General features: G+C 37.7%; 1 protein-coding gene across 5 annotated transcripts in view; it reads left to right on the top strand.

Annotated features, from left to right (window-relative positions):
• LOC118271319 (AF4/FMR2 family member 3) overlaps window positions 1-26,496 on the top strand; it is a 182,569-nt gene that overhangs the window by 105,163 nt on the left and 50,910 nt on the right. For all 5 annotated transcript variants that reach the window (XM_050695735.1, XM_050695734.1, XM_050695733.1 and 2 more), the window contains 5 exons: window positions 19,092-19,186; window positions 20,416-20,490; window positions 22,721-22,765; window positions 22,845-22,940; window positions 24,387-24,444. In XM_050695735.1, the coding sequence (XP_050551692.1) occupies window positions 19,092-19,186; window positions 20,416-20,490; window positions 22,721-22,765; window positions 22,845-22,940; window positions 24,387-24,444 (369 nt within the window). The remainder of the gene's footprint in view (window positions 1-19,091; window positions 19,187-20,415; window positions 20,491-22,720; window positions 22,766-22,844; window positions 22,941-24,386; window positions 24,445-26,496) is intronic.

Genomic DNA, 26,496 nt, shown 5'->3' with positions numbered 1-26,496 from the left:
CCTCCTAGCAAAAGCCTGGTCTTATTGTTCTACTAGGAACATAGAAAGCTTTTATATTATATAGAATTTTCCATTTCGATTTGTTTTTCTCAAAGTGCAAGAATGCACTGATTTTGAATTTCCCGGAATTTATAACGAATAGTGGGAAAACCCGGATTGTGTTTTAAGGCAAAAAATATGCGAGAGACCTGTCTATCCATTTTTTGGACAAATCCCATCCAGTAAATGAATTTGTAAGATATTTGCTAGTCGAAGTCAATCCGGGTCATAGTTGGGTCGACGTTGTATGTTTGTAGCTGGTAGATATACCATGGGCTGGCATCGTGCCACTACATTGTTATCAACTCCTGAGCCGCTATGTTTATCAAACCTGCTTTCATAGAATTCATAGTCCTTCTGCATTCGGTCATTATTTCTACTGTGGTATCCTCTTTTGATGCTTCTTTCTCTTCTTCTTCTCAACAAGATCTTGGATTCCATTGTCAGATCAACCCAAGTTTTATTAGGTTTTCTCAGTTTTGAAAAGTTTTCAATAAAAACATTAGGTCTGGAATTGTCTGTAGTCCGAAATTATGCAAGTCCTATAATATTATAGGATTCATAACCTAGTGAAAAGTGACCGTAACTTATTCATTTGCTGCGGTCTTCTCTTCTCTTCTCTTAAGAAATAAAAGAGTCCATGTTGTTTTGATATTCGTATGTATGTAGGTGAAGGATTCTGATTAAGTCCAAACGTAATTTGGTTATGCATTCGTCCCGAGTGTTGATACAACACATATTGATTGTGGCCTTGTTCCATACGATCCTACTCTCCAAGCTAGTCTACATCAAGTACCTCCTCGCTTGCATTTCAAATGTATACAGTATCAGCTATGTATGCTGTTGTAGTAAAGCAGACCGTATTTTTTAAAACGTCTTACAAAATAGTAAAGAGGAAAATTGATGTCAATACCCCTTTCAAATAAGAAATGCTATAGGCTAATTCTTTGTCTTAAACAAAGTATCTAATTTATGATTACTTAAATACAGATCAAAATAATAACCCCACTTTTCGCTTCGACGGAATCGAGCAAGAAAAAAAAGAAGTATAAAAGCATTTTTCCTTATCCACAGTAACTACGGATGTTTGCAATGAAATTCGTTGAAAAGTTTTTAAAGAAATTTTCCTAGAAGTTCACGTGGCGTAGTTCAATTCGAAAAGTCCTTGAGGAAGGTAGTTTCAGTTTTAGTTCAAGTCGCTATTACTTAATAACTTTAAAAGATTTAACTTGGCTTAGTTCGTTTTGATATACTTGATACTCAGTATATTATGTAAGATGTTGAAGGGAATGAGTAATGTGATTGTATGATATGTATACGTATATGTATGAGTAATGACTCTCATGTGTAAGAAATCTCATTCTCCTGTTCTCCTCTAAAGAGGCAGATAGAAATGGACTTGCTATACTTCTTCTTCTCCTCTTGCACAATTTATGTTATTCGCCTCGTTGACAATGGCAGTCAGCACCGAACACAGTTTTAAACTTTGTCTATTAGCGAGATTTTTTACTTTAACTATGCCCAATCTGTGTCCTTAATATGAGTTTGCTTTACGTCTAGTCAATCAGAGAACCGAATGCGCTCTCGTTTAGATCTCGTCAAACATAAAACAAACTCGTACTAAGTCGTCTGTGTAACAAATTTGCAACTTCGTCATTACTTTTTCATTTATCACGGTTCAGTTGATTAATTTTCAAATACAATCCAGTATTTGTATGAATTATTTTATGTCAAATATTTGGATGAAATTGTCCTAAGTAGTATCTGCGGTTCAGTTACGTACATTTGATCTCAGACCAATTCCTAGTTCTGAGAAAGGCTCTGAAATCCCGAAACCATTGGCGTGGAAACTTCATTTAATTTCGTATAGATTTCGTCTTGGCCCCAATCCGTGATGTATCTGTAAAATAGAAGCTTATAATGGGTTTGTGGTGAAATGTTTTAAGGGGTTAAGACAAAGATTTTGAGTATATTAGGACAATGTACTTTTGTTAAGTAAAAAGATGTACATAGGTTCAAAGCGCTGAGAAAGTGGTACGTTAAAATGTGGACAATTGGCAACGTTTTTGTAGTATGGGAGCGCTAGACGGAAAGTAGCGATCAGTTTGTAACGTCCCGCGCTCCCCGTAAAGCGTAACGCATTATATTAAAGACAAATCCAATTATGACATCTCCTCTTTGTATTTCCTTCATGTCGATTACTTAATAATGAAAAGTATAAGTACCAATAATAACAACAGTATGTAGAACACACCTACTTCCTCTATGATTATCAGCTTATCAAACTGTTCTATATAAGAGCTGTGTACATACAACAGTAATGTTTAACTTGTTAAACGTTGTATAACATTCGCCATTTGAACATTACGTAACGTCGAAAATGTAATCATATTTACATTAATCGCCATATTGTTTCAATCAGATTCGGTCAAGTTACCGACCAAAACAGTAAGGGTAAACAGTGCCTCTTAAACCTCATTTTTATTTCTTTCAAGATTATACTCGGCTCTCAGTTTCGGGGTGGACATTACCATAACAAAAGAGAATAAAGTTATTTGATACGCGGTTTCCTCTCCCTACTTTACAGAATCTACCATTTTTCAGGTGAACTTTAGTGGTTATCCGATATTTTTTTCCGTTCGCGGTAACGTTTGAATAACGGCTAATTTGGGCCAATTTGTATACCGCGCTCATGTAGGGAGGAGGGACAATGGACCTTCTATTTACGGGGTTCTTTTAAAGGTTATTGTATCAAAACGAAATAAGTCGGCTAACTCGCTTTTATCGGTTTGCTTTAATCAAGAGTGACACAACATCCTTGATGCATCTATTACATTAAATTGTGAAAATTGTTATGAAATTGGTTTCATAATTCCTTTAGTGCGGTTTTGAAGCGAGAAAATTGTAAGATTGCAGCGAGGTACAGTGGAGGGGGTGATATAAACATTGAAATGGTTTTGCTTGTGATCGATGGTAGCTGCGGTAGTGTGATAATAAACGATTCAGTAGTGTCTGCCGGTTTGGGCGCGGGATCACGGGCGGACGGTCACTCTGTCACGCTGACGTCACGGCGCCGAGCTGGCAACGTGACGCGGTGCACGTCACAACGAGCGAACGTGACGAAAGATTGCAGATGTACGCTGTACGCGCTCCCAATGAACTAACTTTGATAACTGACGGATTATGCGATTAATGGGATTCTAAAGTGAAGATAACATGAGTTTTATATGTTTTATGTTTGAGATTTACGTGGATCTAGTTTTTGCGACATCACTCATTTTCACACGCTTCGTTTTATCGATTCTCTTAATAGTATTGTTTAGTTTTTTGTGTGCAATTGCCGTGAAATTAGATTTAATGATATGACATCAAACACGAGTAGGTAGTAATGTCGCATGGATTAATGCATCGTTATGAACCAAGTTTATACGCAAACTGATCCATTTCGTTATAAGGAAAACTTGTATCATTAGTATTACACACTCCACGAGCAATTCCATTCAAAATTCTGGGATTTGTCCGAATGAACCGTCGTAAAACGTCACCCGCCATAAAAAGAAGTAATATATAATAATGATATTCCCCGAGAAGGAAATAATTGTAAGACACCGCATAAAGCCGAGCCAACTATCGTCGCGTTTTACGATCTTTCGGATACTCTCGGTAGCTCTTAATTAAACCGGCTAGAACAATGTACCTAACCTTATTCCAGACCTTTGATGTCCTATAAATTAAACATGCAAAACAAATTGTGGGAGAGTTCACAGATAAATATGTAGGAAGATCACTTGTACCACTTGCACATTCTTCTTGTATTTATGCGACGAGCCCCATTCTACAAATGCACATTATAGACGATTACTAGCTCACTCGCATGCGACGAGTGCATTGTGAAAGTCACTCTACATTGCGACAAGCTCAACTTGCCTCTTTAAAACGCATTCTCATGCAACGTGATTAAACACCAACTTAATGTCAATTCAAGCGATGGTTTTATATTCAATGACTATATTTTATTGATCCCTGTTAATAAGTATTATAATAGAATAGCCTGCTGTCACGCCAGACAGATTAATCGTAAAAATGTATGAGTTATTGTGGAAATCAATGAATTGACTTGCGTTGTGGCCGTAATGAAGAATGACCCAGTTTTTGCGCGGCCGTCGAAACCGGTCGCAGTAGCGTAAGGCAGAGTAAACAAGCGGTTGATAAATGATTCAAAAATCGCGAGCGACGCCGTGTCGCGTGACAAACATTCGTGTCGTGTGACGCGACGCGTTCGCTGTCGCCTGCAGACGACGCGCGACGCTCCCCGCACACTGCGCCTAATGACTGGAACAAAGCACTTGTTTGTCATCACCGCCTTTCACTGTTTCCTCTGGGAAACTTCCAAACCTATTATCTAATATCCTAATTCTATTTACACGACTCGATTCACTACTGTATTCGACCAAACTGAGAAGAAACCCAGACTCGGTACATGTAATAATTAGCATGTACTAACAAACATGTTCGTGCACGAACAGTTTATAGCTCATAGAAATATGCTCGCCTTAAATAAGTAGTTGACTGATCACTTTATTACCTTAGAGGAAACAGACGCCCAAATGGAAATTTTAATTAAAACACTTATTCAGTGTGAGTAATATGATGTATGACGTCACCGGTACTTTCTGCATGCAATACGTATGTAAACAATTAATACTCGGAGAACAATGAGCAAAGTCATTAAAACATAATTCCCATTGTAACGCCACGATCAAACCGTAACTAACTCGGCCAGCCGCCTTATCACGTAAACCGATGGTTTATTGGTTCGAACATTTGGTCACGCGACAAACCTTATTTGTACCTGGTGACGTACTGTAATGACAGAACGGGAGCAGTTTTTGCGAAACCGCGCCTTGATATCGACGGACACTCGTGTGTAGCACACAGGAGTCTGCTCCGTGTAAGAAAACACATTTCTCTGATGCATGCGTCTCATAATTTACGAACGGCGACGTACTGAACCGCCGAGCCAGCTATTGCTTGACTTCCCACTGAGTTATTGACTTGCAGACTTGTATCGGTTGGATTTCTTATTCTTAGAATACTCTCCAGATTATTGAGGTCGACTAGATTTACATTGAATACGCCGTACGAAATATTAAATCAAATTGACGTGTAGAATGCTTTCCGATTTTATATGGATCGTAATCAAACGAGAATAAAAATGCTGGCTCTGATTTTACATGATAGGAGTTTTATGTAGTCGAGTCGTATAACAGATATAAATTCCTATGCAATCGGGCGAGCTTCGGTGGAACAAAAGATTCTCCGAAGTTGAATAAAGTTGTTCCGAATCTCGTCTCTGGCGAAGTATTCCACGTAAGGGTAATTTACCGGGGCCATTATTTAACCGTGATTATATTGACATTGCGGGCAACTGCAACAAGAGCGTGCGACTGGACGTGCATTGGTTTAATTCCGTTAACGACTTATCTCGTCACAACGTGTTCTGTGTCCATTACATTCCGATGGTGATTTGATGTGCGGCCATGATAAATGATGGGCATCGGTCAGCGATGACAACCGCGGACGGTCCGTCCCGACGCACGCTGCAAATTGACTTGTCATTGCATTATTGTGACCCTAATATCCCGCCGTGCACCGGTCATCTAAGCTTATGGAAATGTAGTCAGGTCCGATGAAGATGCATGAGCGGTCGGTTCACTATGAAGCGCTCATTTGTGACGTGACGCTTTACTGCTCCTGAGTACGTGTTCAATTTCACTACTACAGCGGTTAGGACTAAGCTTGAGTGTCCTAATTTAATCAACTCAGTTCTCATCATACAAGCTAAGCCTTAAACCTCAAAATACATACGAAAAAGATTATTGACACAGCCCACAACAGAAAGATCTATTAAGACTAATCCGTCCAAAGAGGGATACGACGTTTCAAACAGTAATTCAATAACCTTAAGTTCTCATAATTATTGCAGAAGACTTCGCAAACGTTTTGAAGCTATAATTTATTAAAGTTGAAAGGCTTTCGGTATCTCGGCGAAAACATCGCTAAAAGACTCTTCTAAATATTGGGTTATGATCGCATTATCGTGAAAGAGGTTTGTAAACGAGCTAGGAAAACTGATGGACTGATAAATAAATAAGAGTAAGGTCAGCTACTGGTTATAAAAATGTCGTTATAATATGTATATAGAGCGATCGTTCGTCCCGTATGAGATGTGTATAACCCTAATGTGATTGTAATTGAGTAAGCTCTCGGAATATCTCGTTCAAGTAAATCTATCTATAGCAGTAGTATCTCAATCAAAGTGTTCGATGATCTAATTGTTTAGATTTCGGTTGTTAGGTAGTCAATAAATGCAAGACGAATGTGATCTGTATTTCGTAGCTGTAAAGTTGCTTTCGAATAAAATTTTGAGAGTTATTCTCTTTGTTCTGTGACAAGGTGCGCTGGGCGGTGTACATCCGGATTTTTTGTATTACTTCTCTATTGTGGGAACCAATTCTTATCCTAAATCCCACTCGTAAGTTCCGCAAAAGTAATAATTTTATAACAAGAATTTGATTCGCTGTTTTACCTTCTTCTGTATACTTTCGCGAAAAGATAAGAGTTCTTGTGAACGTTAAATTAAAATATTAAGTTAAACAGTTTCAATATGTCGACGCGCCATCTTTGCCGGTAAAATAAATTAAAATTTAAAGCAAAGATCTCCGTTAAATGTAAACTGGTGGCATGTTGGATTTGACAAGTTACCTCTTAACGTAGTCCCGAGGGGGGCATTCAAACGAATTGGGTGGAGTTTAATGTTCTTGATTGTTCCATCTAACGTTTAATATTTTAATGAATTCAAGAATAAAAAAAGTGAAAGGACCTTTTCTTTCAGTTGTCATCAGCACTTATCTTTCGGTGAACACCCTTTTAAAATTTCCATTATTTAAGGTTTTCAAGTTTTTTTTCTAGGGAATTCATGCAAGCTTGCCTTTATAAATTAGTAGGAGAAAGGCACTGCAATGTCGTATGGAGAAATTGCTTAATGGCGCTCATACGAGCATGCAATTTTTCCTTAAGGTGTAAATAATGATTGAGTGGTGCAGCTAAGTGACGGAAAAACCAGGCCGTAGTTTAATGACTGAATTTATAACAATGCAGCTTTGATTACACTTTCCACTTTAATTACGCCGTCAAACTTTATAACAACACTATATCGCTCGTTTTATGCCTATTGATAGACACCTCCTCTCGTAAAACAGAACATAGTTTGAGAAAATAGTTTCAAAATATGGAACTACTTCAACCATTTATCATCAATTTAAAGCAAGAATAGCGACAAATTTCCATCAAAATAAGCTGTAAAGCGGATGCAAAACGAATCCTTAAAAGGCTCATTCGTAAGCTTTAAAAAAGTAGTGCAAATTCAACGCAATAATAAGTCTGGCAATAAAAAGCGAGGTAGTTATGAAGCGTTTCAATAGTTGCTTGTTTTATTTACTCGTATAACGTGTTGGGAACGCGGCCTGCGAGAAATTAAGGGTTTCGTGGCACAAGTAGCGGGGGGCGCACTACGGTAGCGGTGCCAACAGCCAACTGTGATACAGAAAGATTTGGTTTATGAGTGGTAATTATGTGTAAAGGACGCTTTTATGTTTTTTGATAAGAGCTAGATTTTCGACTCTGAAACCTGAGTAAAATTTTGATGTTTTAACATGTTCAAATGTGGATTTTGTAGATGAGGTCACCATAGTATGATGTGTGGTAAAAAATGAGTAGCTAATTTTAACTTACCACATTGTGCAATGAACAGTAAGCGTACTGTTACATGCAAAAACAAAATACAAAAATGTCGCATTAATTTTCCTTCGACACCTATACTATAAGTACTCATGTTTTCTCTTTGTTGCGCATAAAACATGTATCTACGATGTCAAAGAAATCGTCATCTCCCTCGAGGCAATTGTTTCTCTCGCACCTAAATATTAGTTTCTATGGTTTTCCTCAAAACAGAAGGTATTAAGGGCGTAAAAGAAATGATTTGTCTTCAAACGTGACTCAATCATTGCGCTACTAGGTAATGGGAATAGCAGAAGGTGAAAGCGTGGGAAACATTTAAGATGCGGCACTAATTCTAACTAAATGTGAAGGCTGGAGATGAGTCAGTGGCTTTTCATCAAAAAACAAAAGGCTTTGACATGACATGTAATGAAACGGTCGCGCAGAAGGTTCACTGTGATGTAGGGTTGAAAGGAGACAGGTATTCAAGAAATCTTTTTCTTTTCAGTGGTTTTAGTCCGTATAGTCTTTTACTTAATGCTGTAGCGTCTTTTTGATGTAACATACTAAGTAGGAAAGATTTGTTTTATAAGTACTCGATAATTTCAAGATTTCCAAATTTTTTAGCTAAGTAATCTATATCTGCAAATCTAGTAGTAGGAAGGTATTCTGTCATAAATAAACAAACATTTGATACAAAACAAAGCTAAGGTACTATGAAAATAAAAGAAAATAATGAGCATCTTCGAGTACCTACTTGATTTCATTCTCTTATTATAACGCCCATGTATGACGAAGTGGTTATACTGTCATCTTACTTCTTAGGCATGCCATGGTAAGAACAAGATGTATCCGACCTAGTTGCGGAGTCAAGGTTGTATTTACCAATCATAGCCCTGAGAATGACGGCGTCCGCATTGGGCCACTATTGTTCACATCATTACTATCTAATGGGTAGACGGGTGCTGACAGCTTATTGGGAACTACTCTTTAAAATAATACCTATTAAGAGGACTACTAAGGTTTATTGAAATTAATTAGTTTAATGTTGTTTTTTTTTCTGAGGTGTAATGGGCTTATGATCTTTGTCTGAAGACAATTTGTGATCCGAATTCAAAATACTTACGTTCAGTTAATAGTTTTCATGTGTGTCAATTATAATTTAAGTTATGAGAGCAACTTTTAGAACAATTTTATTTAGAACTAACATAACGACTTCTTCCTTTAATTCTTTGCGCTAAGTACCAGAGCCACATGATGTATAAGAGATATCACACGCCCATAGCTAACCAATAATCTTCGATTTGATTGGGACGAGCCCACTGTTCAAGGTCACAATTGTCTAGACGTAAGTCAATTAAACTGCCCTCAAGACGGCATTATGTAGTACAGACCATTCGAAGCGGATTGAGAAGTAGTCCTATACATCATCAGCTATTGTTATAAGTGGTTATAGGTCTATAACTTGATTGTGGACTGAATTGGTTTAATAGTTTTGTTGCTAGGTGAATTTGGCTTATATTTTTTGGTGGTAAATATTCTTTTGTGTACCGTGACAAACTATGATCTCCTGATTAGGACATGTCGTCTTTGGTGTTGATCATTTCTACCATTAAAAAACCATTTTCAATAATGCTTTTGATATGTACCAGGTGTATCATTTCAAACTATTTAACATTCCAATCAGTGTCAAATTTCACATGACCTAATTCACAACTGTTGGATTTTATCTAAATCATCTGCAGTCATTTTGTACTCCATAACGCATAACGCGTTATACATAAACAGTTATAACAAATAATACAAGACCAACATGTTTTATATGAGGTAAAAACAGCAGCTCTTAAACGTACTTTTCATATTACGCCTCGGTTAGGTCTGGCTTGCATATTACTCAATTTTTCGCAGTCCTTTTTCAACGTTGCTCTTTGTGCTCCCGCAAAATTTTCACTAATTCTCGTTCCTAAGTATCTCCGCTTTATGTGGTATTAGGATTCATATTTTAGGTAACAACAGGACTGTTTTGCCATTAATGGATAGAAGTATGTAGTGTGGCCTCTAAATACTATTTACCGGTGTCATCTTCATGGGTTATGAGGTGATAATAATAGAAATCTACGGTGCTTTGCAATGCAATCATAATTTATAGTGTTTAGATTAACGTACAGTAAGTACAGTTATAAATGTTCGACTAAGTACTTAGAGATGTTATGCAAATCTTTGAATTTATAGTCCCACTGGAAGATATTCCTTTGGTTAACAAACTCATTGTAGTAATTACTCCAACTATAATTAGAATTTATTACGACTTAAAATAGTTACCACTTGCATAATAAGCAGACATTCCGAGAACGAGTTCAAAAGAAATGGATGAAGAAACTTATTTAACCGACTTCCCCGACCTACGACCATGATAATTGTAACTGGGGCACATTTCCTTATCAACGCGTTGTTTTCATTACACTATGCAAATTACGTAACGTTTCACAACATCACACTATGAGGCAGACTGGTCTTTGATCCGCCTCGTCTATCAGTCATCATTACACGTCCATAAACACGGATGTTTTATTATAAAACGTGGTCGGCACACCCTTGACATTCATTCAGCCTCCCCGGCCTTATTACACGGCCCTCGCAAATATAATTTACATTTGTAATCGAGATTACAATGTACGTATTGTTTAAATGGGATACGGATTTTGGGGTAATATCGGGGATTTACGAAATAACGACGGTAAACCGTCGCGTATAGAGTTCAGGATTATTTTAATAAGTGAGTTGCTGAACTGGCGCGCGAATGAAAGATTTATGAGGGTAATTCTTCCGAGGTGGTAAAGCCGACGTGAATGCTGAATTACTCTTATTATTTCTGTTAGTTCACTCTCTTTTATTTCGCTCGCCTCTTTGTGAGGCCGGCCGGTGGTTGTGAAATATGCATGTGTGAAAAATGATAAATGTATAGGAAGCTGTGTCAGCTAATGGCGTTTATTCACTGCCTAGTACCTATTATCGTTAGTCATTCGCGCTTTCTGGCCTCATCATTATGCACTTAATACTGACGGCTGTTAGAGGATTAAGCCTCATTAGTCCTTCATTCTTATTTTCACCCACCACCAGCTTAACCCTTAATACGCGCGCCGCAGGAAATTCTCAACAGTTGCGGTAATTACTACGACGTAACAACATGCTTATTTGTGGATTATATCGCGTGTAACAAATTAACATGAACTGTTTACTGCTGTGTATATCTCACTATCTGCGTACTAAGTATATTGGCGTGAGGCACGGCTCTCAGGGCACCGATATGAAGTATTACCCTCAAGGGACAAATGGGAATTGATTCCGACACCACCGAGAAAAATGAACAATATATAAAAATATAGATATGGAGGTTCGGGTTAGGAGTTGTGGGATTTATAAAGGAACGTGTAGTTCTCTGGTCAGGCCTAGGCCATTTACGAGTATGTCGGGTTAACACGGCGCGCGTCATGCATTCGGATCGTATCGTCCCACCTCCACCGGTTACCCACTTATAATCTATTTTCATTGTGCGAGTTCGGGGGTACGCGCCGGCGTCGCACCGCGCCACCGGGCAGGGGTGTACGGCCTTTATTTGCGAATTTTCCCTAATCTTCAACGTGTCTCTTATACCAACAATATTCGTTCAGTCTTTGATACGAATATCAAAGCCTTTTGACTTCCTTCAATCGGTTTGTTTAACTTTTTATTCATAAACATTGCGATTTCTCTACACGGCAGAGCTACAGTAATTGTTACGAAATTGTTTCCATATAATGACTTGTGTTTATGAAAGCGATATCGTGCCACAACTGCAATCTTTACATCTAGTTGGTTACTACATACGTGTGTAGCAGTGTAGCCGCGCCGTGTTTGTATAGGGAGGGAGCTATTGCGGCGACAACGGCTTTGTTTATCCGCCGTAGGGAGAATGCAACTGATACACAGCGTTAGAGTTTTTACTCCATATAAGCAGTAATACTTATAAACACACGCTTGTTAGTTGTGTCTGAAATCCGCCAGTGTGTGATGCGCATACAAATGGGCCGAGTGTTGTCGGCAGACGTCGAACGTGCCTCGCCAGACCTCGAATAGACGTTGATTATATGTAAATTTCAAGAATTACTCGTATTTTGTGCCTTGATGGCATTTTTGATGTAACACACTCCTGCACAATGTCGCAACGTGGCTGTCTCTCTAAACGGTTATTTATTTGTACAACACGGCGTCAACGCTTACCACATAATATTTTGTTGCCAACGCTTTGTAAATGTGAGCACAATAATGTTGGGTCAACTTCAATCAGTAAAGCCCAATTCCTAAATTCATAGTTGATTATTAAACGACTTGTATCTACTTGTGTTTGTATAATGTTATCCCTGGCCTTTGGCATCGAAACCACAACATTTTGATTACAGACGAAAATTAAACATGACTTGTTAGACCTTTTGCGAAACTATTTACCGCAAGTCCGTACATAATAGTCCAATAGTTCGCAATGCCGTAAAAGATTATGTTGAATTACTTGGAGATTCGACAGAGAAACGTAAACAGTGAACACGAAATGATATATTTACGATCCGACAGGAACCTTAAGTACTTTCCTCGGAGAGACCTTTTCTAAGATACTAGTAAACATTCCGAGTTCACGCAGATAGTTCTTGTATTAAGATTATTTCCAAGCTAAAAACTTTACAACCCCATTCACCTAAAGGTTGACCTAGGAAGACCGCATTCGGTTTTCCCCATTGTTGTAATATGGTAAATTATTCTGGGACAGGATTATTGCTCGGGGGAAGTCTAAATCGTGGCTATATCGCGGCCGGGCTATACGTTATAACCTCGTACTCGTACTAATATTCATTTAGAACACAAGCGAAAATGTTCAACTGAAATTGTGACACTTTTTTATGATACTGTAAGAAAACATTCCTCTGGGTAACACTGAACGGAATGAAATATGTGAGGGCTAGGATCAACGTGAAAGAAACTTAGTTATTTATTGACGAGCAAACTGTGAGGGGTCTAAGGTATTGCGAATTACCTCAAGATTACACAAGTTGCTACGAAAATGTTCTTTTCTAACTCATTTAATCCGTTTGCGAGCTGTAATAGATATACATCACCCCTTATGATTGGTTTAACTTAATGTTTTATGTGCTACCAAGTTTGGTTTTGTCTCTCTTCATCCGTTCTTTTATTTTCTTAGTTTCTACTATAGAACTTTTTCAATAAGATGTTAACGTGAAGTTTGTACGTAGCTTCCGTTGTTCCTTTGATTCCTGCATATATCTCCTTTCCCTCGGGAAATTTGACATATTTCAAAGTGAACCTCTGCAGTTCCTCGTGCACATGTCGAATAGAACACAGCCCTGCTCGTATCCAAGCTAGTCCATTGATTGTGTCTGTGTGTTTGTGTGTATTCTCTGTTTATGCAGTCGGTCGTCTGCATACAAAATACTGGCGTCGTTCGCCACCGCGCCATAAACGTACTGTGATCGAAAACATATAAAAATAACTCGTCGAATCCTTTTGTTTAGCGAATTGTTTGAGTTCTTGAATCATACGCTTCTTGTTGCTACGGCAGTCGTAAAGTGGGGAATGCAATAAGCTTGTTGATCACCTCTCTCAGTTAAAATGCATTCTTGGCCACTCAACATTATTTCACTTCTTATCGTTTCAAGAACTTAAAGCTACTAAATTACTTCCGTCTGTTAAAGGTTTTGTAACCGTATAAAATTCACAGTGAATAAAACGACCAGCGGCCATGGTCACTAAGTAAATGCCAGGCGAGTTGTATAGGCAATCATCACGAATTTTGAAGTATTGTCTAATTTAGAAAGTTGAGATAACAATTATTTAGTTGTCAAAGGTCAGAAGCAGTATACAACGCGGATACTCAGTGATGTTTGTATCTGAATAGATTTGTGTGAGACGGACAAGTTGTGAATAAATCGTATTAACTTCCTTATAGCGAGGGAAAGGCCTCGGGACGTGTCGCCGCAGATCGCATTGACCCGCTTACGTTACGTTTCGCGATGCGGTTCGACCTCCAGCGGAACAAAGGCGACGCGTGTCTCGCATTCCCTTCCATCATTCTTCACAAGGACCCTTGCAGCTTATATAATGTTTACGTCGATCCAAACTTTGTTTTGACAACATTACTCTCCTTCAATACCTGTTGACGTTCGCTACAATCAATGCTTCACTCGCAATGAATGATTGTCACACAATTCAGTAGCTTCAACATCAACTGATATTGTACGACTGATTTATACTCCAATGTTCAAATGATTCGTATTCCAGTCCTCCTTGTTGTCACTGTTTCAATTTACGTTTACGTTATATAAGTTTTTTTGGTATTTCAACGAAAAGATTGTCCCTAGAGTCCAAAGTTCTAGAAAGTCACTTTGACGATTGTTAAAGTAAATTTTGTCAGTGCTGTGTTTCTAACTTGTCTGTATAAGGTTTATTCTACCTTTCCATTTGATTCCAATATACGTGTACAAAGTGAAATAGTTGCCATGGGCTGAATGAGTGTCTATATTCATCGCCTAATAAGCATATCTTATATGACAGCAATCGTTTTGCTGCTTAATTGCTCCTATATCTCTTAGCAAATAAACCCAATATTGTAGTACATATTACTAATACATAGATCAATAACTGTTTACCTGCGAGTAAAACTATCGTACTGAGATAATACCCGAGGGAGGGTCTAAAATGGTAGTTTCGAATTATATTAATTCTACATAATCGATTCATACGAAAATCTTCGGTTTCAAACAGATTAAACTAGTTACCAAATCGTCTTTCTATCAACGTGGGAGTGAAATACCAATCAGTTTTGAAAACACAGATGTAAGATTACTTAAAAACTAAAATTTTAAATCCAATCAAAATAAATTGAACAAATAAGAAGGAACCTTTTGCAAATAAACCGGTGTGTCCAGTATCATACTAATTTAATCGTTTGCGCAAATATAATTCATGTAATTATCAACAAAGCAGTGTGAGCCGGGTGAGTGCGCGCGCGCACGTGTCAACGGCCGCAGGTGCTCGCGTCATTGGCCAGCACTGGCCATTGTTCTCCCCCCTTCCCCACCAAACCGCATATCAGGGATGTTACGGATATGACATTTCGGATCTAGATTCGGATGTAATAATAAATAGTATATCGGTTTCGGTTACTAATGTAAAAATATCGCATTATAATGATAGATATCTAATATAATACAAAACATGGATAATCAAAGTTAAGTCAAATATATGTCACAACGCTCCGTCTATATCCGAATCTGAATCGGATCCGGTTTCAATTACGGAACTTTATAAGACCATCACATCACTACCACACATAAAAGAACCCGAGGAACAATCATTGCAAGCAGCTGATCGATTCATAATCTTTTTGCTCACTTCAACTGCTGGTAAAAAGTAAAATATCACAGGATATACAATTATACCACCTGGAGTCGTTTATTTATTATATACTACATACACATAGCAATAAATTAGCCATGCCAAATGATTATATATGTATTTATTCGTACAGGTGTGTGTAGTAAACACCAGAGTCCAATGTATTAAAAACGCACGGCATTAAATAATATGATTGTCTATTTTGCCCACTAGTAAATAATACTTTAATCGGTTTACTAGTTATTATTCATTAATTTGTACAAATAAATACCTAATTAGCGGAGATTTATAGTCAAATCCCTGTATGCATAAACTAAAATGTGTTATTTAAAAACAAACGTCAATGATGCACAAATGAATAATGAGATGGTCCTAGGACAGAACCTTGAGGTACACTAGAAAAATTAGTGTACTAATACATTATAATTTTCAACTTAATTGCTTTGTGATAAGATCGAAAATCTATTGTCTAACATTTACTCTCTCCTGTCAAAAGCGTGTCAAGATACTTTTATTACCCATTTTAAGAAGATCTAGCGTTAAGTGGTTACACGTAACATAAGATAACAATATGTAATTAAATTATTACGTAGTAATTAATTACAATTAGTGCCAAACATTAAGTACGTAGCGTAAATAATAGTAAGGTATGTTGTAACAACAAGTGACAACATGTCAGTTAACTATTTGTTTGGTAACTGTTTACTTGGATTTCATACCGTGACGTCACATTAAGAATTTTCTCTTAATTTGATAATCGTAAGTCTTTTACTAACATTCGACTGGTCGATCTGGAAATCATTGAGGGAGGTCTATGTTCTGAAGAATGTGGCTGTTATGATAATGATGATTTGTACATTTTTGTATTGATGGATGGATACTAAGAGACCTATGATAAACATGAATATATTGTGTGAGGAATGATATGAAACAAATGGTATGACGTCTTCAGAGAAGGCAATAAACTTATCCTAATAAACGAGACTTAATTGACAAAATAGAAGCTCTGCCTACCCCTAGAAAGTAATAGAAATGTTATAAGACTAAACTAAATGTTGACAGAAACACCTCTATCAAACATCGCTTTCAATTCCACAAAACCTGACAAGATTGTGTGCTTATCAGATTTTGAATCAACAATGGACACAATAAGGTGTATATTTCTAAGACGGGTCGTCGCAGCGGTCTGCTTTGTGTGTCCTCTATAAATCGCTCTTTGTGGACGGTACTACGCGCATAGCATTACGCCTTTTATTTCCTGAAGGTGTAAGCTTAGATACAGGTGTTCTATGAAACTCCAACTTTTTATCATGAAGTACAGATTAAGCTTAATGCTTTACATCGTGCACATTGATTATTCTGTAGTTGAAAATGTCAAGATCCAAAAGTTTAATAATACTTTGCTCGATTCTTGAATCCAGAAAACCTAAAATTCCAATGTTTCGTTCCTTGGGAATCAAACTCGAGATTCTTCCAAAGCTTTTCAATATTCAGTTGATCTTATTCCGGTTATTGCAGATTTGGCTCCAGAGCTTACCTCATAGTGAAATTCTCACAATCTCCATACCAAGAGTGCAACGATGCCAAACTTAGATCTTTGTTTAGTAACATACTAAGTTTCCGAAGCTACACAAGTTTGCTATCCGAGAGAGAGTTATATAGCATGTGTAATCTCTCTAGCTTAGAGTACTAACTTAATAAAAAATATGCTTACATTATGATTACACATTTTATTCCCCTAACGAGTCACTTCTTATATTGTAATGGTCTTATCCACAATTCTTAATTCGCCTCTTTTGCTGCAGCTGGTTTCCCCAATAGCCAAATAAATCATCATCATCATCTTGCCTTTATTTCGAGTCATTTAGTATCGATGCAAAATTTCGTCTTTCATTTCCACCTTTTCCTGAAATAAACCCCTTTCAAATCGCTCCTCACACGATTCATCCGTATAATAAACTAATGTAATCAAAAACATTTAGGTCTACATAAAGATATTCTTGTACATATTAGGTTCTAGACAAATCCTAATGGAATACACGGTAGAATAATAGGAAGGATCTTATTTGGAGAGAGTATTTTCGCCTGACTAGAGCCAAGCAAGCACCCACGCCACGTTTCGATTAAAATATCTCACAAATACATTTTTCTCAGTAGTTACCATTCTAGCAGCGATACTTTCACACGGTAGACGATCCTATACATATAATGTAGATAAGTATCATAACATCAGGTTAAACAAAGAAGACGGCTATTGCTAAAATTGTCGTTGTGTTTTCGGTTCTAAGTAAGGCGTTCGATAACATTGGTCATGTCTCAATCTTTATTATAATTACAGCAACATTAATACGTAACAAACAAAATAACTTTACTATTTTGTATTATTACTTCTCATAGAATTAATATGGGTAATGTACGCTTTTATAAAAAGATATTTTAATATGTTAATGGTGCAAAGACCTTATTGGTGCCAGCGATATTTACCATACAACCTTCGCATCAGAAGTCAAATAATAAAGTAATAGATATTAAAATCAGCTTTCTAATACATTACAAGCATTAATAGATATTTTAAGAATGATAGACACCTATTTAAACTACAAAATTGCTTAATGTGCTGCATTTTGAAGGGGCGATCTCTCAATATGGCGGCATTATCCCGTCCCCTTATCCCGCCATTTTATCGCTAAATAAGTTTCAGTTATGAATGTTATGATCGACTTCATCTTGTTAGTGGATCACATTAGCGGTTGTAAACTGGTAGCGGGTAATGGGAAATATGAAATTGACCAATCATGTGTAGGCATTACGTGCGTGCCAGTAATTGAAGATATTCTGCACTCACGCTCTTAGAGGTGGCCTCAAAACAACCTGAACCATCCTTATTTATTGAATGTTCGTAATCCAATTACAATGAAATGAAATGCATTCCTTTTTTCCCACACTACTTTACGAATCATTTGAGAAATCGAATCGTGGATTCGTTCTGAATTCTTTGATTAATGCACTCCATTAAGCAGCTTAAAACTTTCGATTAATCTATTTAGAAACTGTACAAGTGTACAGTACTAGATAGACACATTAAATAAATGATGATTCAGTGGGTAAAGAAACCCATTATAATATTAGTCACTTTTGTTATGGCTCGGCTATAAGCTTCCATTAGGCTACAATAGTCAACAGATTAAGTTTACGATATCCGTCCAAATTATGCCCATACTTATACAAAGAAAGTCCCCTACAGGCCTACACGTGTTGCACATAATATAAACACTATAAAACTCATTCTATAAGTTTGTGATAGAAAAAAAGGTGAGGTAGCTATCTATTTAGAGGGGACTATATGGATCAGTGCGCAATCTAGGCGTCGTAACTTGGACTCCTTTGTCCTGATCGCAATCTCCATAAACCAGCTAAACACCTAGCCGAGATTCCCCTCACGAGTCCCGAGGGTGGCGGGGGATCCCATCCCCCTTCTTTTAGTTATACTGGAGTTAAAGTGCCTTATGATTTCGAGACTTTCCGCACTGAGGTGATGTCGGTCTTTTATTAATCCATAAAAATCTCGGGAAGCCGTAAACGTTGACACCAAACAATAATTACTTAGTGCCCCGAGATTGATGTTTGGACGAAACAGAATAAGCTGTTGAGATAAAGTAAATAACCTTTATATTATACTCAAACAATTATCTTTCTGGGATTGTTTTTTCTACCGATACTTGTTTACATTTAGTTTACTTCGTGTAGAATAAATAAATAGCTATTCTTTAGTAATATACGTGTGTGTAGTTTGTTTATCTGTACTAATGAATGTATTCCTTTGTTCTCAGGTCTACCATCACGGCGAGAGAGCGAGTTCAAGAAGCCGGCTCACGCCCCCCAGAACGGCGTCCGCCATCACCGCCCCCATATCCCACACAGCAAGGTAAACACTTTATTACTATGAAATACATGCACTCTAAAGTCACAGCCACCCTGCACTATGCTAATGCGGCGACAGAATTTTTATAAAATGATCCTTATGAACTAAAATCTGTTTACTCAGTGCAAATTGTATTAGCTATGCCGATAAAAAATAAGCAGCGCGTGCAAGTATCGATCGAGGACATGATTATTGTGCTCGTATCCGTATAAATGCAGGTTCATCACATTTGTTTCAACAAAAACCCTCTTTAGCCTCTTTCATATGTGTCTTTATGAAGAAAAAAATAGGAACTAGAACGCTGCTCTAAGGTTATGATAAATAATAAGCGACACGTGTCTCGCGTTCAAACGCGCGACATACCAACTCGTTACTGCGATCCTTGCGAGAATCGAGAAAAATTTCGTTACAAATACTTATCGGTACACAATGGTGTTTATTGTCACGCTGTACGCTTTACAAAGCAATATCATCCAGGAAAATGTTGTGTTATCATGAAACTTTTTAAATTCCCCACCAAACTCCGTCGCTTCGGGCTCCACCATCTTTTGTGCTGGATCGCTTTGCTACCCTGAAATATGCTTAACGACAATACAACTTTTTCCTAGTTTAACTCTTTTACTCGTTTTATTGTTGCCATGCTTTATCTTAGCATTTGTTTACATTGAACAGGATCGCGAACTTGTTGGATAGAAGTCGCATTGATAATTATGGCCGTAGTGCTGATTAAGGGGGTCTTACGAGCCGTGACCGGCCTTTTCACGTCTCATTTGAAACTTCTCATGCCGTTACACAGCCACATCTTGGACTAGTTAATTCTTAGCTGAATTATTCATCAAGCGTACATTGTAATTAAGTTTAATGTGGTTAACTCCAAAACGGCGCCACTAACTTCGATCACTCGGGAAACTTGCTACACGTATGATGATGAATGGCAGAACAGATTTGATATTCACAGAACTTTGCGAATTATAAACATCAAACGGTACATTGTTTGTACTATGTGTGTGTACTGTATATTTTTCTAACAAAGTTAACGTCCAAACGACATTAAAAGCTACGTGTGTACTTCTAAGAAAGTAAAACCGAGCGCAATGTTTCCGTATAACGAGCTCAGATTTTTCTCGCAAAAAGAAACAATCCAATTCAGAGACGTCGTTTAAGAAATCCCAAAACGTAATTCTATTAAGAGGAGAGGTGAATAGAATATTAATGTGCATTTTTTGGTGCAGAGCGATGGTTCCGGTTCGACGGGAGCCCCGCACAGGCCGCCCCCCATAAGGATACCCAACGGTATCCAGTCACAGGTCAGTTCGATAACAGTGCCTTGTTTACATGGAGAATTCATTCATCGCATTCATTTCACTATTATCTAACACCTCCATCAGACTGTCAGCTAATTTGAATTACTTTAGAAAATTCATGGTTACAAAAGTGTCGATTTATCGATTTCTAGATTTTTCAACCTTCGAGTAGCTCTGATCCTGTCATTAAATTGATAACTTAATAGACGAAAGCGACAATATCTTTAGATATAGCCACGTCGTAAACATTATCATGATCAAACATCTATTTTGTATAAATTATCCCAAGTTTACTAACAATGAACTATTCGATTCAAGTAGGGCCTAAAGTATTACCATCGTGACCGTTGACTCATTGGACAAAACTGTCAATTAGACCAAAAATCGTGAACACGACATCAGCTAGTTACTATATCGGCTAGTTAATGTGGTGCAGTCGAGTTTAAAGGCATATTACACTGTTCTAGTATCCACCACATGTTCATAAAATGGTTGAAGTACCAGAGACAGCCGTTGCGTGCCCACTCATTCCCCAGACGAGCCTTATTAATGACACTGTCAACAATTACATTTTTGTCAACTACATAGTTATTCCGCCTTTTCACCCCCCTTCATTACTTATTCCCGATTTTAGAGGTGTGCAGTTCTTTAGCGATTTTAAGGGAAGTCTTTATAAAGGTATTCTTTAAACGAGTTAGCTGTTTAATGAAGTATCTCTGGTATATATGTGTCATCGTCTAAACACCATAGTTTTTCTTTCTTGTGCCCTTTTTGGTATGATACTGAGTCATAATCCATTGCTTATACAGATTTAGTAGCAATCCTAACGATTGTATTCATCATTAGATTAGCCGTAGCAAACGAAGGTTAATCTTAAAACACGACAATGATTAGTTACACCTCCTTCATAATTTCCTACACTATCTGTTCCGGAATGTAGACATCATACGCAATGACTTCAATACATATTTAATGATTATCATCACGTACCCGAAAGTCAACAAAGGCGCCCTCTACCCTACAAAGTTCAAATTTTGAACTGTCACTCCCCACTCAGAATCGTAGGTGTTATTGCTGATATAGATAGGTCAACAAGTGGGCGGCGATTGTGCCAAATGTAAGCCTTTACAACTATTTCATTGGTATTTATGGGGCATGAAAACAATTGTTTTTGTGTAAGCTTAGCTGTGGTTGCTAAATAGGGGGTTCTTGTATGATGTGTATTAGTGATTCAAATGAAGTAGCTGTTTGTGATTGTAACTTTAGAGAAAGTCCTTCAAGATAACTATAAACGTCCTTTGTCTGATGGCCATTAGTTTGTGTGCTCTCTATACAAATCTCTCATTTAATCACTTACTAATTTATCCATTATACTACCGTTACTTTATTGTTGAAGACATAAAAATTCTTGTTACAATCTAATAAGAGAGCGTCTTAGTACAAAAGCTTCAGTCCCTTTCCCTTTGTCGTTGATACCGCTATTCTTCACAGAAGACAATTATCTTCTGTCGTGTTCTGAAAATGTTTAACCTTTATTCCACAACACTCACCCTCGTTACCTAGTTGTTCAGAAACGATTGACACTATCCAATAAATGTCTGCGTCTCCTTCCAAATGATTGGCCGCTATCTTATAAAAGGACGAGCGACGAAATGTATTCGTCGAATTGAATATTTAAGGACCCCGGCAGATTCCTTCAACGGCAACAATACAATACATTTATTGCCGTAAACTCGTAAATCATACAAGCAAAGTCGGCCGTAAACGGGCCCTAAATTTAATCGCCCCGCTTCGCTAAGGAGGCATAATGTATTCTCGTAAAAGTAGTTTTATTCTTGCGAGAGCAAATTTGTCCAATCTTTTATGTGAGCAACGCGGTTTATCTCGTTACTTGCATGTGTCCGTGTTGACTGGCGCGCCCTGTCCTGTTTTTCGGGCACCGTAAATTATAAAGCGCGCATATGATTCATCTGTGGCGTCACAATATTTTATCCACGTGCTACGATGCCCCGGTGACTGAGTATAGTTCGGACGCTCGTTTAATCCTGACAACAATATTATTTCATTTTCCATTTTTATACGAATCTGACAGTGTTGCAATCCAATATTTTACCTTTAAAATTCTATCCACAAGTTGAGCGTTTTTACAGTGAAATGAATACGTTCAGCCACGAATAGCTTTTATTGGAAAACATCAAAACATATAAAAATTTATTGTTCTTTTTTTTTACAGAATGCGATCGACAGCAGTCAACCGCCAATAGAAAGTATTTTAAAGGTACGTATGATTCACCAGCGAGTGCATTGTCTCGTTATTGCAGCGATGTTAACTCACGGTACATTGTTTGTTATTGTAGGAGATGAAGTCTCTGCCGACGCCGTTGTCTGTGATAGCTGCGACGCCAAGAAAGGAATTGGAGAACAAATTCATCTTCAACCCTTACACAAATAAGGTAAGAGTTAGATATCATCTGTCTAGTGTAATATTCATATAGCGACGTCGGTAGCAAGCGCTTGACGTCTGATCTTAGCCTTAGCTGCGAAAACTAGGCCACACGACATCCAGCCTTGACACTGATTCGTTAAAAAATGACATAAGACTTAATTGAACAATCTCAAAAACAATTGGCCGTTACGTAATCGCAGGAAAGCGTACAACAACCACGCTCAGTTACGTCGGCGAAAATTAATTTAAAACGCCAACTTACTTGTGTACGGAATCGCGTAACACTTTGAAAAATATGAAAACAATTATAAATGCAAATTTCAAGTTCATGACTACGCTAAAACGTATTTGTACACTTGCTTACCGCACAAGGTCGCGGCTCGACCAATGGCGACGCGCGAAAAATACGTACACAGCCTTACACTGCGACCATGATTTATGGCGACAAAGACAATTGATGTTACGTCTTGATATCGTCGGATATATTTCGAGAATGTTCCTCGTGTAGCTAACTGAATATTTACTTTATATGATTCGTAAAACTATTTGGACGATATAGGTATGGATCCGAGGAAAATATGATTGGATGCGTTTGCGTAGTTCAAGCTATTTCTTTACGTAGTTTCGTTCAGGAAGTTCTTTAGTGATGTTAGAAGCTATACATTTTTTATTTCCATTACGGAATTTAAGTGTTACAAATATAGATCTTTCTTTGCAAAATTCTAGTTAGTGCAAGTTCAACAAAGATAATTTTCAACTACATACATTATAGCTATTCTTAGTACTTACTGCATTAAAAAGTAACAAAAAGTACTCCTACATAGGTTACTGACTGTTAACACTGCCAAAATGTATGTGTAGGTAATCCTCACTACAACGATAAAAACATTAATTTAATTCAGAGAGAACGGTCATAACTTAAGCACACATACCCTTTCAAGCCGAAATAACTCATACTCCATAGTAAATAGAATTAAAAGTGCAACGAGTACTCTGTGTGGAATGTTCGTAGTTGACATAATTTCGGAAGTAACAGTCAATAAAGTGTTCTTACGCTATTTTAATAAGGTCTCAATTACAAAAACTGCAAGTTTCGTAACACACCAAAATTCGAATAGAAGCGTTTGTGAACCTGTAACGCCATCTATCGTCGACACGCTGAACTAAGAGTTTGTTTTGTTAGCGCTTCGGGAAATTCTCGTTTAAAGGACATAATATGTAATATACTGACAATGGGTAGTGATGCTTAAATTATTTAGTAGATTTTTTAAACAACTTATAAATGATGATAGTTTTATCGAGACTAGGAACAAAACTCGAAAACAAATAGAATTGTCAAAAAAGCGATTTCTTAATTAATCGTATAACAATAATCTCCATAATTATGGAGATTCGTTTCGTATTTCGTTCTGTCGGTGGTCTCCTCAATTTATTTACATAAACACTTTTACAGGTCCAAGAGAACCCTCAGTTGGCCGCCAACGATCTCAAAACACCCCTACCCAAACCCGGTAAGTGTGAATACATTTTTTTAAATTAGGGTTGTCACATCTTGCCACTCGTAAAACATATTTTTACGGAGCAGCCACATCTATGAGGAAGGAATTTTTGTAATACTATAATTGTGTATGTGTATATGTAGAATATTTGGGTCAGGCAACCCCAAAACAGAATGTTATTTACCAAATAGAGTTGCCCTTTGCGGTCACTTATCAGAATTATCGGTTATACAAGTCGAAACAAGCCGACCGTTGCGCATTCTCCCGTTTTGCCTTTAAATTACATGCATATTTAATTCATTGCCCCTCTTCCGGCATTCGGGCCGTACTTGTCTATTTTTCTTTTTACCCAACTGTGTACGTGACGTCGAAAGTCAAAACCTTTTCAGTTAATGGACATTTTCTTTCATAAATATTTACATGCATTATTCAGTGAATGCTCTCCGATGTTCTTATTATTCTCAATCGATTACTGATATGGAATGCTGTGATAAACAAACGATATATGCATTAACCGAGACATCAAACGAACGGATATCCTGTGCGAGAAATACTTATTAGATATTAATGGAATTAACTTTTATAATAATGGGTGATGAAGCCAACAAGATATGGAAGAGGCAGTAATCGATGCTGTACGTCCCGCGCCGCCGACGACTGGGATAGCTTAACGTATAAATGATTGTAGCTACAAAAAGGCTGTAGTGGCGATAAAGTGGTGCGTGTGAAGGCACGACGTGAAGTGGTTTATAGTGACGATAACCCCCACAGACTTGTTCCACGTCCGCCCACCGCTATGCCTAAAATGTCGTTCCTCAAACGCGCGATAAAAACCCTATTTTATCCTAGCAGCCCGCTAATTGGCTCATAACTCCACCGACTCACTCAACGACCAATGAAAAACCACTCGGAAAAAGTAAATTCAAACCCACTCCGGTATTTGTTTTGTAAATATTAACTCGTAAGAAAATGTACGGTTCGTGGTAGTCGGTTAATATTATGAATAATGTTGCGTTTTAAGCTCAAACATGGCACGTCGATTATATTAATGGAGCAACTAAGTGTGATAATGTTAAGTGATGTGCAATCGGTTGTCCGGTGATACGTATGAATAGATATGTACAATTTCCAGCTAAAACAATAACGGCGTTCAGTACAGCTTGCGCGGGCTTTAAGGTTGACTGCGCCTAAATAAAATGTGGAATGAAATATTAAGAGCCAGTTTACACGTATCGCGGGCACAGATCGCCGGCAGCGCCACCTGTCGTCGACGTGAATAAATAAATTGGGAAAAAAGCACAAAACGCAACCGTGCAAACTGCACACATTGACGCGACCGCACACACATAGCTGCGATCATAAAACAAGACTGCCAGCGAAAATATTTGCGCTTGCTAACTGAATAATAATGAATATGACCGAACCGGACGTAACCGGAATCGCATCACAGTAATTTCCACTGCTTTGTGTAACCCCGTACGATTATACAAGTTATTAATTAATATTTTATGGGTTCTCTGCAAAACTAGTGGCTTAATAATTACAGGTTTATGACAATAATCGTGGCTTCAGTTCATTACCGTGCCTGTTCCAATGTTTAGTGTTGCGCCAACGTAAATGTTTTAGAAAGTGCTTTATTGCCTATTTGAACATTTAATTATTGCGTTAATTATGCTATAATAGTTTTTGCATGATGAACATGTAGGCACGCAACAAACGTCTGTCTTTCTTGAAGAGGATTTTAGTTTAAGAGATAAGGAACTTGGCTGGTCTACATCGAATAAACGTGAGGTTTGCTCGTAATGTCATTTTTATTGTCGGCATTCCGAATATAATGGCTTCAAGTTGAGGTCTCGTTAAATCGTGCACACATACACTAAGTACGCATGCATCACCTGCCTACTGCAAGAGCCTGGGATCGAAACTACGAAAAAGTAAAATAAAAATTGCAAAGTGCAGATTAAAATCGTACAGTTTGTAGTAGCTGGGAACGCAACGCGATAACGGACGGACAGAGTAACTGAGTAACTGCTTACGTTGATAACTGCTAAGTATCACATTCTG

Source organism: Spodoptera frugiperda, chromosome 9 (assembly GCF_023101765.2).
Source record: "Spodoptera frugiperda isolate SF20-4 chromosome 9, AGI-APGP_CSIRO_Sfru_2.0, whole genome shotgun sequence".
NCBI lineage: Eukaryota > Metazoa > Arthropoda > Insecta > Lepidoptera > Noctuidae > Spodoptera > Spodoptera frugiperda.
The sequence above is the reverse complement of the archived record's forward strand: the minus strand, read 5'-3'. Positions and strand labels throughout refer to the sequence as shown.